This window comes from Ziziphus jujuba, chromosome 10 (genome assembly GCF_031755915.1).
Source record: "Ziziphus jujuba cultivar Dongzao chromosome 10, ASM3175591v1".
NCBI classification, from domain to species: Eukaryota; Viridiplantae; Streptophyta; class Magnoliopsida; order Rosales; family Rhamnaceae; genus Ziziphus; species Ziziphus jujuba.
In genome coordinates this window covers 4126720-4142077 of record NC_083388.1, presented here as the reverse complement: position 1 = coordinate 4142077, position 15358 = coordinate 4126720, and the positions used below count along the sequence as shown (strand labels likewise).

Below are 15358 nucleotides of genomic sequence, written 5' to 3'. Positions count from 1 at the left end.
TAAAATATATCAATCAATTAGCTTTTTTATTAATAAGGATAATATTGAAATTTTCAAAAATTTTATTAAATTCTTTCTTTTCTTTCTATTTTTTAAATTTAAATAAAAAACTGAATTGATTAAAATAAACATAATCTATTCTTTTCTTTTATTTCCTCATCCTTTTCTTTCCTCTCATTTTCACAATTCAAAGGAATTAATATTTTTTTTTTCCCTCCTATTCCCCCGATCCAAACATAAAATCATTCTCAATTCTAATCCTATCCACTAAATACAGCCTGAAAAGACAAGACAATCTTGGAACTAACATTTTTCTAAATTAACATTTTCTTTATATATATACATATATATTATATAAATATATATATATATATATACATATATTTATATTATTGTACGATGTCAAGCAACCTAGGTCATAAATTAAAGGGCTGTCCAATAACATACAATCTTCTACGCTGTCCAGGAAAATATTCATCTACATATATATTGCACTTACATCCATACCAGGAAAGTTGTTTATAGAATTGGGCCAGAACTTGATTAATTATTGACCGATGTCACTCATTAGTCATTTTCCCATATGTGCCGATGTTAGGAGAACATGATGCAAAAAATGAAAATGGTGATCATGAATTAAATACTTTTCTTTAAGCCAAAAAAAGAATTAAATACTCTTTTATACAAATAATATTGGTTTCAAGTTCCTATATGATGCTGGACAAATTATCCGTAGGTCATGCCGGGGAGAAAAAAAAAAAAAATGTTACTTATTTCTTTTTGAATCTTTATAATATTAAATATAAATTTAATAATATTTTAGTTATTCGAACAGAGGACTTTTTTCTAATTACCATGGACCTTTTCCTTGATTTTCTATTTCACAATTATACTGTTTCAATCACTCGAACAATATCTTACTAAAAATTAACCAAAAAACAAAATAAAAAACAAACTCAATAATGGATTTACTTTCTTCTTGCCATCCAAACAGAAAAGTAGTGAAACTAAATGTGATATTCATGGTGAGCTTCATTTTATATCAACTTAATTTTTGAAATAAATGGTGATTTAACAGAAAATTATTAAATTGAATATTACCTATCCAACTATAACTATTCCAATCCCATTTTTTTATCGCACCTAATTGAACTTGTCAATGGTGTCAAATCATGGATTCCATTTTTATTTTTTTTTTTCCCCAACTCAAAAATGTCAGAAGGATCTTATACCATATATATAAAGTTGTGCATACAACAAACTTGAAGCACCAAAATCAAGGCCCTCAAAAACCATCATTTTCAACATAACTTGATTGCCATGAACCCTCTTCTATTTCCATCCTACCTGCTATTCTTTCTACTGACATTCTCAGCCTCCTCTGCCTCTGAAACAGAGTTTAAGATCAAAATTCCGAGGCTGAGTCCGACCGGAGCAGGATTAACTGTCGATGAGTTGCAGACTTCATCGTTGTCATCATCATCGTTGTCAGCGGACTACAAAACATTTTATTTCACCCAAACACTTGATCATTTCAACTACAGGCCAGAAAGTTACACAACTTTTAAACAAAGATATGTGATCAATTCCAAGTATTGGGGTGGCTCAAAGAGTAATGCACCAATTTTTGTTTACTTTGGTGCTGAAGCACCATTGGATGGTGATCTTAGAATAATTGGTTTTCTCAGTGATAATGCAATTCAATTTAAAGCTCTCCTGCTTTATATAGAGGTAAATAATATTATATATGCTTATATATATATTATCAAATTCAATTTCCTAAAAACTTTTTTTTTTTTTTAAATCTGATTTATTTGTTCTTGTTATTATCAGCACAGGTACTATGGGAAATCAATTCCATTTGGATCAAGGAAAGAAGCACTAAAAAATCCAAGCACTCTTGGGTATTTTAATTCAGCTCAAGCCATAGCAGATTATGCAGCTGTAATCTTACATGTGAAGAAGAAACTGAAGGCTGAAAAAGCACCAGTCATTGTGATTGGAGGATCCTATGGAGGAAGTTAGTAGCTTAATTATATATAAATCCATTTTCATAAATCAATTTCATTTTATTTTCATTAATTTTTTTTTTCTCATATATATACAATAATTTATTGCAGTGTTAGCTTCATGGTTTAGACTAAAGTATCCCCATATAGCCCTAGGAGCTCTGGCCTCATCAGCTCCAATTCTTTACTTTGATGACATCACACCACAAAATGGATACTATTCCATTGCCACTAAGGATTTCAGAGTAATTGATTTTATTAAAAGTCTTCATCTAATTTATCTTTTTTTTCACTTTTCTCTTTCCTCTCTTTTTGCCTAAAACTTAATGCCAGTGCATAATAAATAACTACATACAGGAAGTTAGTGAGAATTGCTACCAAATCATAAGAAAATCATGGTCCGAAATCGACAAAGTTACTGCCAGACACAATGGGCTTTCAACGCTTAGCAAAAAGTTTCGGACTTGCAAGTATGTAACAAAAATAACAGAGTTGCCAAATTTTTTTATACAATCAAAATCGGACCAAAAATAAAAATGATATGGGGTAAATATTTGGGAATAACACAAAGGTTGAATTGGTGTTTGTTTTGTGTGAATCTAGACCATTGAAGGAATCATCAGAGCTGAAGGACTACCTGGATTCGATGTACTCAGTGGCAGCTCAATATAATCGGCCTCCGAAATACCCGGTAACTCAGGTCTGTGCGGGCATTGATGGAGCTCCAGTTGGAAGCAATATACTTGACAAAATATTTGCAGGAGTTGTTTCTTACAGAGGAAATAAGTCATGCTACGTCAATGAACCCCAAAATGTTTCTGAAACTTCTGTGGGTTGGAGATGGCAGGTATGAAAATTTATAATACATGTATATATGTAGAGAATGCTTTTATAGTTAGGACCCGGATGGAATTGCATACAGACCTGTGAAAGATAAATGCTGTACAGGAAAAAAACATAAAGAAACACAGACGTTATAAAAAAAAATTAAAAAAAAAATCAGCTTTTCTAAAATATACTGATTTTGCATCGGCTTTATTCCTGATCCATATGAAATTCTATATGGTCAGTTTTAATCATATATATACGTGTGTATATTTATCCTTATAAATATAAATTGCAAATTAACTTTTATTTATCAGTATGAAGATCTAATTTGGCTCTATTTGGAGTAGAAAATCAAAGAAACTCTTATCTATATATTATACAAGTAATATAATTGGTACGTACGAAGAAGTTAATTAAATGAATCAATTAAGGTTGACTAATTTGATAAATCACTTATATATTTATTTTAAAAATAATAGTTTTAAGATATCAAAATAAAAGGAGATTATTACAAACAATCTAAAAAGTTAATGAAAAGACATAAATAAAGGACAGATTACCAACCAAAGATGAGCGGTGGGATGTCCCATTTAGTTTGCCCCTATCTTACGTTATCAAGCATCTCGGTTAAAAATGGATAGTGCCTCCAAAAACTTTATAGAAACACTCCATTATCCAAATTAAATAATTAATTTTGTCTTTTATTTTTACGTTTATTGCTTGTTCTATGACCCTTTTATATCTATAGTGTTGCACGGTCGCATACATATATGAATTTGACTCGATTTATATATATATATATATATATATTAGAAGGTGAAATTGATGAATAGTAGAGCAATTATAATTAATTCATGGAAAAAAATCATAATTTCTTCAACTCATTCTGTCTCTTGGATGCCATAATCAATGTATAATTGAAGGACAAATTTAAGTGTGTGATGATTTTGAAAAGCAACCAAAAAAAAGCACTAATAATCCTTCCACTTGCTAGAATCACTCATCGTTGAAATAATAAATAGCACCAATAGAAGATTCATAATCTTTTTTGTGCGTGTGTTTTTAATCTCTCTTTATATACAATATATATAGTAATATTTATATTTAGCATTTCATGATTGTTATTTGGAAATTAATTGTGGAAAAAAATAATAATGAATGATTTAATTGAATATTGTTTTGGTGCAAATACAGACATGCAGTGAAATGGTGATAATCATAGGGCGCAATAATTAACAGCACCAATAGAAGATCCATAATCCCTTTTTTTTTTTTTTTTTTTAATGTGTTTGTGTGTGTTTTTCATCTCTCTTTATTTACAAATAATTGTTATTTTTATATATTTGGCATTTCTAAATAATAGTGACTGAATATTTAATTAAATAATGTTTTGGTGCGATACAGACATGCAGTGAAATGGTGATACCCATAGGGCGCAACAACCAGACCATGTTCCCACCAGACCCTTTTATTCTAACCGACTACATCAAACAGTGCCAAGAATTGTATGGTGTCCCACCTCGTCCTCATTGGGTCACTACTTATTATGGAGGCCATGTATGTTTTCTTTCCTTGTATATTTCCAATATACATATATAACATATAGTACTGGTTTTTTATTTTTTATTTTTTGTTTTTGGAAACTATTTGTTCATTTATAATGAATGAGATGGTAATAAGATATGTGATATGATAATTCATAGATAATACGTAATTAATAATGTAAAATTGAAATATAGTTGAAAATATTTTAATTAAATTACTATAAAAATATTTAAGAAATTTATTTATTAAGTGATTTATATTAAAATGTTATTGGTTAGTATATTTATATAATCTATATATATGAAATAGTAAATTATTAAATGGATAAATAAAATAAAAAAATAAATTAATTAAATATTATTATATTATTTGATAAATATAATATTATTAAATTGGAAGATAATTTCTAGGAAATCAAATATGTACTAATATGCAATCTTGATCAACTATTTTCATTTAGCTCCTTCGTTCTCTATTTCTTGCTCTGGGTAAGTTTCAAAAAGAAAAAAAGGACATGTTCATTGACTTGTATCTTGGAAATAACGTATAGATAAGTGTGTCTACTTTAATGCATGTGTATATATATTAGCTGCTATGGCTTTTTCTTTAAAAAAAAAATTTTGGTGAATTTAAGTTATGGCTTTCTCATATAAATGAATTCAACAATTTTCAGGATATAAAACTGATACTCCGAAGGTTTGGTAGCAACATCATTTTCTCCAATGGCCTGAAAGACCCTTATAGCATTGGCGGGTGAGTGAAATCTATGTTTATTTCATAGGAAAAAATTTCATTTAGAATTTTCCAGTTTTATTTTTATTACCGTTAGATTCATATTTATAAAAAATTATATTCATAATTCATTCATCATTTTTTAATTAATTTTTACAACTAAAAATTATAAATATAATTATGAGAAAACTAAAATAGTTTGAATCAAATTTATTCCATTCCATAAACTTTACAATTTAATTAAATTTTGATCAACAAAACTTTGAATTTATTTTAATCTCTTTCATTTTACAGGGTGTTAGAGAACTTATCAAACAGTCTTTTAGCCATCCACACAACCAATGGTGAGTGAATTATTCAGCATTACTCGTATCAATATTCTCCAAAATAAACATAGCATTTTTAAAGTGAGGAGTGCATCATACTTTTCAAAATTCTTGGAATATATATATATATATATATATTAAAGATAGTGGATTCAAACTCGAATGATTTATAATAGTTCTTATCATTAGGTTGTTCTATAGGTACAAAATTCTTTGAAGATTAAGACCAAAATTATATGATATTTGTATTACATGTGCCGCAAACTAACGTAGTATATATATATATATATATATATATGAGAGTGTGTGTGTGTGGGTGTGTGTATGTATTGAAGAAATGATACAATATATTATGTTTTAATTAAATATAGTCTTACAGGGTCACATTGTTTGGATATTCTACAAGCAAATGAAACTACGGATCCTCATTGGTTAGTAAAGCAGCGAAAGACTGAAGTGGAAATAATTGAAGGGTGGATTGCAAAATACTACGCAGATCTTGCAACAATCTTCAGAAATTGAAGATTACATAACGCAAGTTTTTAATTTTATAAACATTTCAAAGAGATAGGGAAATATATATATATATATATATATGTATATATAGGGCAAAAGGTAGACGATTATATTTTACAATTTTAGGATGGCTCATTTCTCATTTTGAAGAAACTATAATATTGGGCTTATGTTATGTTCTGATCACCGGTGCAATTTTGGACTTTCGGACCTCAAATATCTTAATTGGGCTATTCATTAGCCCAACTTGCCATTCTAGTTACGTTTGGCCCATAATGTTACATGTGACCTTAAATTGGAAATTTATTTTATTTTCTTACCTTGAAAAAATTCTGTATGTGTGACTTTAGATAGGATGACCTTTGTTTCAGGTATGACTCCTAGTCCTATAAAAGAATTTTCTTCCCCTATTGTTTTGGCTATCCCTTAAAACAACAGAAAATTGTTTCTACTTAAAACAACAGAAAATTGTTTTATTTCCTTCTTTGTTTTATGTACGAGTGAATGTTTTGAGAAAAAAAAAAAAAAACTCTTTTGTCTCTTTTCATAATACCCTTTTTTTCTTTTTAGGGTCAACAACGACCGAAAGAAGTGATTGTTTTGGTTTTTTTTGAAATAATTTCTACAATCAGGGAATTAAATATGGATCATTATGTCATTCTCGTCTATTAGTTAACAATAATGATATTTTCATATTCTTTATGAAGAAATTATTATTATTTTATTAATTGCATGTTGGTATCCTTGATTCATAAGGTTTTACTATTTAATCTTTTAATTTTCAAACATAGTAATTTAGACTCTTCATTTTTAAATTTTGTTGTAGTTTGGTTCGATTTGCAATTTTTGTCAAACAAATTGATAGGAGTTCTGCTTTCTTCTCATTAATCAATATTCTAATCTCTTTTCTCGAACATTATTTATAATCACTAGCCAATTCCAAATGATCCAAAAACTCTTGCCCAAAAAAAAGTTCCAAAAATTCATTAAACCGTTAGTCCATTAACATTTAATGGTTTCATCAAAATTCGTAACTTTTGGAATTTGTAGGGTATCAAATTTATAATGTGTATATATATATATATATATATATATATATAAAGGCATTTTAAAGATCCATAATGAAATCTGTCCAAATAAAGATGACAGAAGGCATTCAACCGCATTTATAGCTAGCCACATAGTGCTGTTAGAATGGACATAAAGTTTTTTTTTTTTTTTTTTTTTTTTTTTTTTTTTTTTTTTTGTGGCAGGAATTGAAGTCTTTTTGCTTGCATTTTTTCCATCACTAGTGGTCCTCAAATTCAAACCACGAGGGAATCTGTAAAAGCATCACTATCGGTAGAGGAGTCGACAATGGCCCAAAAGCACGTAATTGGGTCTCATCCAAGACTCTTAATTAGACTGGGCCTAATCACTGCTATCCAGAGTTCCAGATGCCCTATGCTGCGAAAGAAAAGCCTTTTTTCTTTTTTCTTTTTTATTTTTTAATTCATAGGCAGTGAATACAGAGAAAAGCTACTATATTTTGCAGCTACCAATTTAGATCATGAAATCGCAAAAAATACCTCAGTTCTTAATTTGAGTTAAGCCAGTTATGAACCCAGAAAGAATTCATATAAAAAGAAGACATATTGCAGGCACCCTTTGAATTTCTGTTTGTTTCTCTATAAAATATCATTCGCTATTTTCTGAAATAAAGTAAGCACTTTATTTTAAAAGTGAACTAGTTGGAAAAAAAAATTAACTCCATCGAGTAAAATAACAAGCAATATTTATGGGAGCATAGCAGTCAAATGGAAAAAAAAAAAAAAAAACAAAAAAAAAAAAAACAAAAACAAAAGCAAAACCCTTTTAAAGATGGAAATGGACTTTGCCCAAAGTAAAGGATATAGCTACGTGGTAGAGTTATAATAGATTTAAAGGTTTCTGGCAAAAATTGATATTCCACTGGTAAATGAAACTAGTGATCCCATTTGTTGGTGAAACGGCGAAAGACTGAAGTGGAAATAATTAAAGGATTAATAGAAAGGTACTATGCAGATCGTGCAACAATTTTCAGAAAATGAAGATTCCTTGAGGCAATTTTTAATTTTGTAAACATTTCATAGAGATAGGGGAAAAAATATATATGGACGAATGGCAGACAAATAATTAATATATAATTTCTTACTGCCCGTGAAATCTATGGTGTTTATGACCTTTTGTTTCAGGTATGATTAATAACTCCTACCCTAAGCTCTTTTTTTTGGGCTATTATTTTGGCTAAAATTTGCATTTTTATTTTAATTTCTTTCTTTGTTTTATGCATGAGCAAATGTTTTGCGAAAGTTTTTAAACTGTTTTGTCTCTTTTCATAATGCCTTAATTTTGGAATCAAACACAAAAAAAAGTGGAGGAAGTGTTAGAAATTTCATGGATCTAAATATACATAATAAATTTTATTAATTATGAATTACTAACCTCCAAACGCAACCATTGATAAATTAAATCTTTAATCCTGCAAAATAGAAAACAATATAAAGTAGTGCCTATGGACACACTACTCTCAAACCACTCTCAGATCTCTGAAAACCCTAATATCAAAATACCGTATGACATATGTTTATTTGCTTGCCCTACACCTTTTATAGTCTCTGCAAGTCACACTTACCCATTAATTTTAACACACACAAAACACTAATAATTTAATAATATAATAATACTAGTAAAAATATGGATAAGTCATTGGGCTTTTAAAAAGAGTTGGTCTTCCAGTCTCATGGGCCAACTGGAGTCTTATAGAAAGTGTGTGATCAAAAGCCCTACTACAAAATAATAAAATAAGCCAATCCCATTAATGACATAAATAGGCCCTGTAAGTGAGTAATTGATTATGTCAAGTCCACAAATATTAATTTATTCAACATTCTCCCACTTGGACTGAATAATCATCATCATATAAAATCCAAACTCACTTACTATAGAATCTCCCGAACCATAATGCCATTTCATCCAAATATATAGTATACCGATAGGGCACAACAATATACTAGACTAGGCAGTAGAGATTCTCTCAGTAAATCTCCCAAAATATTATACCATTTTAACTGAGTACTTTGCATGCCATAAACTCAGTCTAGGTAGTAGAGATTTACCTAACCATATGCAATCCCCCAACACACAAAACCATTTCATTCAAGCACATTGCGTATCGACAGGATACAACAATATACCCAAACTAGGTAGTAGGGATTAACCATAGCACCTGTGGATCAACATACACAAATACATAGACTAATAGTCTCAACAGGCCTGTAAATACAAGGAGTAATAATATGTGTAATAAATCATCTCATAAATAAATAATGATTCACATACATCAATGCATCAAAATACTAAAATAAATAAATAATACTCAACATGGATATTACTGCAGAAATTATAACAAATATTTCCTACGGATAAGGCCTTGGTCAGTGGATCTGCCACCATGCTGTAAGTAAGCGTGTGAACAATAATAATAAGGCCTTCTTCAACTTTCTCCTTAACCACGAAACCTCAATGTACCTCGCACCAGGGGTACTTTTTTTAAATTATTGGATAAAGATACTGCTGTAGTATTATCATAATACATCATAATAGACCTCTCAGTGGAGTCAACCACTCCCTAATCACAAATAAAATTTCGAAGCCAAACTGCATGACGAGTAGCCTCATAACACGCCACATACTCTGCCTCCATAGTCGAGAATGCTGTCACTGACTGCTTGGCACTCCGCCAAGACACAGCACCTCCTACCATGATAAATATATAACCAGTGGTAGATTTCTTATCATTCACACAACCTTTATAGTCTGCATTACTATAACCCACTACTTCAAGAGAGTTGGTGCGACGATATGTCAACATATGATCTTTAGTACCCTGAAGATACCTAAAGACCTTTTTAACTGCTTGGTAATGAATAGGACCGGGATTGCTCATAAATCTACCAAGCACACCCACAGCAAAAGCTATATCAGGCTGTGTACATACTTGAGCATACATCAAACTACCTACTGCTGAAGAATAACGACATTTCTCATCGCCATCCTCTCTTTATCATTCTTAGGACATTGATCCTTAGAAAATCTTTCACCCTTTGTGACCAGCACACTTCCAGGAGAACAATTATGCATATCAAATCTCTTAAGGATTCTATCAATATAGGTTCTTTGAGACAATTGCAACACATAATTAGTTCTATCTCGAACAATCTTGATGCCCAAAACAAAAGAAGCCTCTCCAAGATCTTTCATATCAAAATGGTTGCACAACATCTGCTTTGTCTCAGCTAATAGGTCAGTGTCATTAGTAGCCAAAAGTATGTCATCAACATATAACACCAGAAATATAAAACTGCTCCCACTGACCTTTTTATATATGCATCTATCAACAATATTCTCCTTAAAGCCATTTTGGATGACAACCTCATCAAACTTAAAATACCATTGTCTTGAAGCTTGCTTAAAACCATAAAAAGATTTCTTAAGCTTACAACCAAATTACCATTCCCTGTTTGTTGGAAACCAACTGGTTGAACCATATATACATCCTCATATAAATCACCATTCAGAAAAGCAGTCTTGACATCCATCTGATGCAACTCTAGGTCATAATGCGCCACAATCGCCATAATGATTCTAAAAGAATCCTTTGTGGATATAGGAGATAAAGTCTCTGTATAATCAATTCCTTCTTTCTGGTTAAACCCTTTAGCTATAAGTCTAGCCTTATACCTCTCCACTTAACCATTGGAGTCTTTTTTAGTCTTAAAGACCCATTTTCACCCAATAGGCTTGCTACCCTCTGGTAACTCTACTAAATCCCAAACTCCATTTAATGCCATGGATTTCATTTCATCTTCCATTGCATCCAACCAAAAATTTGAGTTTGAACTGCTTATGGCCTCCTCATAAGTTACTGGATCTGAATCATCACTTATGTCAACTACTTGATCAACAATATCTCTATCAGGAACAACTATACTGGGAACGAAAACACTTTCTTCTCTAAATTGAGGCACCCTTGTTCCATTATTATCATCAAATCCAAAATCATCTTCAAAATAAATGGCCCTGTCTGATTCCACGATCCTGGTGGTGTGAGAAGGATAAAAGAATCTTGAACCCCTAGACCCTATACAATAGCCAACAAAATATCCACTAATGGTTTTAGGATCCAACTTCTTAATTTAGGGATTATAAATTCTTACTTCAGCTTTGCAACCCCATATTCGAAAATGGTGCAAATTAGGCTTTCTTCCTGACCACAACTCAAAAGGAGTCTTAGGAACGGATTTACTTGGAACTTGATTCAAAATATAAGCAGCCGTGCTTAAAGTCTTTTCCCACAAGTAATCTGGCAAGCTAGAATTTGCCAACATAGATCGTACCATGTCCAACAAAGCGAGATTTCTCCTTTCGGCTATGCCATTCTCTTGAGGTGTACTAGGCATTGTATATTGCGCATCAATGCCACACTCATGTAAATAAAATGCGAATGGCCCTAGGTTCCGTCTAGTCTCATCATATCTGCCATAAAATTCACCACCTCTATTAGACCTCACAGCTTTTATCTTCTTATTCTTTTGAAGCTCCATCTTTACCTTAAACTCTTTAAAGGCAACTAAAGAATCTGACTTCTCACGAATAAGCTCAACATGTCCATAACAAGAAAAATAATCAATAAAGGTAATAAAATAACTATAACCACCCAAAGCAGTTGGAGTGAAAGGTCCACATACATCAGCATGGATTAATTCCAAAACATCTTCACACCTTACTATCTTATCCTTTCTAATCTTGAAAGTTAGCTTCCCTTTCACACATTTTAGACAAGTCGACAAATCAAAGAAATCAAGATTAGTAAGTATTCCATCCTTCACTAACCTTTCCATCCTGTGCCTAAAAATATGTCCCAAACGCTTATGCCACAACATTGAGAAATTATCATTAACTCTTGGAAGTTTAGAAGCAATAACAGGGGCAACAACAGAATTAATAGAAGAATTGAGATCATTATTAAATAATTCAAGTCTATATAAATTGCCACATAAAGTTCTCAAACCAACAACTTTATTATCTTGTGTCCAACTTTATTACAATAGCCACACCTTCCATTGAAGTACTCTTTCCTTTTTCCTATCTGATAAGCATCATCATACTTAGTATTATTCAAAAGGTCTAAATAATAATACTTCTCATTCATATCAAACTTGATAAATTTCTTTCCTGTCTCCTCAAGAAGTTCCTTTGCTATATCAATCTTAGGAATATTAGTATATACAGCTTCATTCATGTAATTCTCCATCATCATCATACAGCACTTATTAAAATGCTTCCAATCCTCATAAAGTTTCCTAATTACTGCACTACTATCATTAGTTGGTATCTTAGGTGAATCTATTTCCAAAGTCAAATCCAATTTCATAAATGTCAAATTCATAACCAAGGTCTTTTTCCACTTGTGATAATTTATCCCATCCAATTTTATCATAGTAGTCATAGGCAGAACATTCAGGATGCTACTAACTGTGAAAATAATAAGCACAATAAAGCATTTAATATATATAAAACAATAACTATTTTCCAACCCCTTAACACAAAACATAAATTATCAATATCGCTAGGGTCTTTGTAGCACTAAAGATACCCTTTCGCGGGCCAGGGACAATCAACCAAATAACCACAATCAAATGCATTGAACTGAATCACCGACAGGGCAACTCAGAGCCTGCAATACATGGCATTTAATTAACTTCCACTGCCATTTCAGGCGTCATACAAAGCAACTAAAACTACCGACATGGTAGCCTAGTTACCCGTATAGATCCTGGTTAATAAGTGGGAGATAATTAACAAATTGGCAATTTCATGATATAGGTAAATAAAAGATAATCCATCCACTATGCCAACACACATTACATTGGTACACATAATGCAGACAAAATAAGTCTCACAACAGGTGAGTACCTAAAATCCCACACCACTATACCAACTAGGCATAAAGCCTCTTTGAGTAAGCTCACACAATCCAACTTTCCAATCACAAATATTTAATTAATTTAATAAAATTGGAATGTGATAATTAAACAAATAAATAACTGAACTAATCACAATAAACAAATAAATAAATAAATAACAAGAATTTCCCCTTTTTTTAAAAAAATTATTAACAATAAACAATAGATAAATAAATAAATAATCAACAAATAAATAAACAAAACAAAACAAATAAATTTTTTTTTCTTTTTAATTTCGGGTTGCTGACGTCAGCAAGATGGCTGCTAATGTCAGCCTTCTTCCTCCTTCAGCCGCGTCAAGGACGACCCGGTTTCCTGGTTAACGGGTCATATGACCCGGTTGACAAACCCGCCTGTAAAATACAATTCTGGCCACCGTTTTATACAATACTGGCGCCATTCTTCTCCTTTCGGTATGGGCAACCAATTTTAAAGTATCAATTGACTAAAGGAGAGCTTAAAACAAACATCCAAACTTAAGATTATAATCTGCCAAAACTCAAAAATAAACAATCTTATAATCACAAGAAATTCCAGAAAATTTTGAGCAAAATAGATGCCTTTTGATTCCTCTCCTCTTGAGAAATTTTTGCCCCATATCAATTTGGTTCAAAAAACGCAGAAAAATAAACACCCAACACAAGAATTGTTTCGGCCAAAACTCAAACAAACACCCATGTAACTCCAAGAAAATTGCAGAAAATTTTTTTTTTGGGCAAAATTGGTCTCGTTGTTGTCATCTCATTGTTGGCATCAATTTTGGCCAAAAATTAATCGAAAACAATTCACAAATCCAGGTTGCATTCGGCCACGGTTTCTCCAATTTTTATTTTTATTTATTTATTTTTTAAGGCTTTTCAGGTCCAATTCAAGATTTTAAACAATACAAAACACATCGAAAAACAATTTTCCACCATGCCCAGGTCTTAATTCGAACTAAAACAAGGTTTATATACTTTGCATAAATTTGATTCAAAACCCGATTACCACTAGTTTTGCATCACAATTTTTTTTTCTTTCTTTTTTTTTGTTGTTTTACAAATAACAATCAGGCATGTATTATGTTTCTTCACACATCAAGATCATAGCTTCACAGATCCATGCACGCAGAAAGAAAAATAAAATAAAGAACATATATTTGAATCCCACATATCATTCCATGGCCATATACAGCTCAATTCGATCATCGTAGATACAACGAAGACTAATCACAATGAAATTTATTATGCATATTAACCAGGCTCTGATACCAATTGTTAGAAACTTTATGGATCTAAATATACATAATAAATTCTATTAATCATGAATTATTAACCTCCAAACGTAGCTATTGATAAATTAAATCTTTAATCCTGCAAAATAGAAAATAATATAAAGTAGTACCTATGGACACACTACTCTCAAACCACTCTCAGATCTCTGAAAACCCTAATATCAAAATACCGTATGGCATATGTTTATTTGCTTGCCCTAGATCTTTTATAGTCTCTGCAAGTTACACTTATCCATTAATTTTAACACACACAAAATACTAATAATTTAATAATATAATAATACTAGGAAAAATATGGATAAGTCATTGGGCTTTTAAAAAGAGTTGGTCTTCCAGTCTCATGGGCCAACTGGAGTCTTATAGAAAGTGTGTGACCAAGGGCCCTACTACAAAATAATAAAATAAGCCAGTCCCATTAATGGCATAAATAAACCCTGTAAGTGAATAATTAATTATGCCAAGTCCACAAATATTAATTTATTTAACAGGAAGTCCAAGCAAGCAAAACAAAATTCCTTTATATTTCAATGTAATGTTTGGTAATTTCTTTTAGAATCTCTCTCTCTTTTTTTTTTTTTTTTTATAACTAGACATTAATTTATTTATTTTCCCTTTCTATATGCTTGAGGTGGGAACAAAAATTAAAACTATGCTAATAAGAAACGATAATCGTATGTCACCAATCATAATAATTTATGCAGTGTTGGTGATCATTGCTCAAGTTTTATATAACAATTGTTTCAGAAGAAAAAGAAAATTGTTCAACAAAAGTTAAGCCGCTTTGCAGTCACAATTATTTTGTAAACAGCAGCTAAAAAATAATTCGAACTGAATAAAAAACTAGGGGAAAAGGAGATTAATAACCCACATCAAGGACAAAATGGGAACTGCAAAAGATGGAGCATTAATATCCTGTGTAATTGTTATTTTGCACTGTGGCTATATTTTTTTAATGAACAAAGCACGTAGTAATGTTAAAATGGAGGTTTTTGACAGAAATTGAAAATGCTTTTATTTGTATTTCTCCCATCACTAGTGGTCCTCAAAAATTAGAAGCTCCATGGTTTGAAACAATATTAATTA

General features: G+C 31.0%; 1 protein-coding gene across 1 annotated transcript; it reads left to right on the top strand.

Annotated features, from left to right (window-relative positions):
- Positions 1 to 1247: 1247 nt before the first annotated feature.
- LOC107407332 (uncharacterized) lies at positions 1248 to 6364 on the top strand. Its single transcript, XM_048467862.2, has 9 exons — positions 1248 to 1731; positions 1834 to 2020; positions 2121 to 2254; positions 2367 to 2479; positions 2613 to 2856; positions 4242 to 4394; positions 5056 to 5135; positions 5409 to 5458; positions 5820 to 6364. The coding sequence occupies exons 1-9, from the start codon at positions 1321 to 1323 to the stop codon at positions 5960 to 5962; spliced, it is 1515 nt and encodes a 504-aa protein (XP_048323819.2). The 5' UTR covers positions 1248 to 1320; the 3' UTR covers positions 5963 to 6364.
- The last annotated feature ends 8994 nt before the right edge of the window (positions 6365 to 15358 follow it).

What these genes read in the sequence shown, in the direction of transcription:
- LOC107407332 (XM_048467862.2), top strand. Translation starts at nt 1,321, where the DNA reads ATGAACCCTCTTCTATTTCCATCCTACCTGCTATTCTTTCTACTGACA. An exon ending in TTGCCACTAAGGATTTCAGA is followed by an intron (nt 2,255 to 2,366) that starts GTAATTGATTTT and finishes AACTACATACAG; the next exon opens with GAAGTTAGTGAGAATTGCTA. An exon ending in AAAAAGTTTCGGACTTGCAA is followed by an intron (nt 2,480 to 2,612) that starts GTATGTAACAAA and finishes GTGTGAATCTAG; the next exon opens with ACCATTGAAGGAATCATCAG.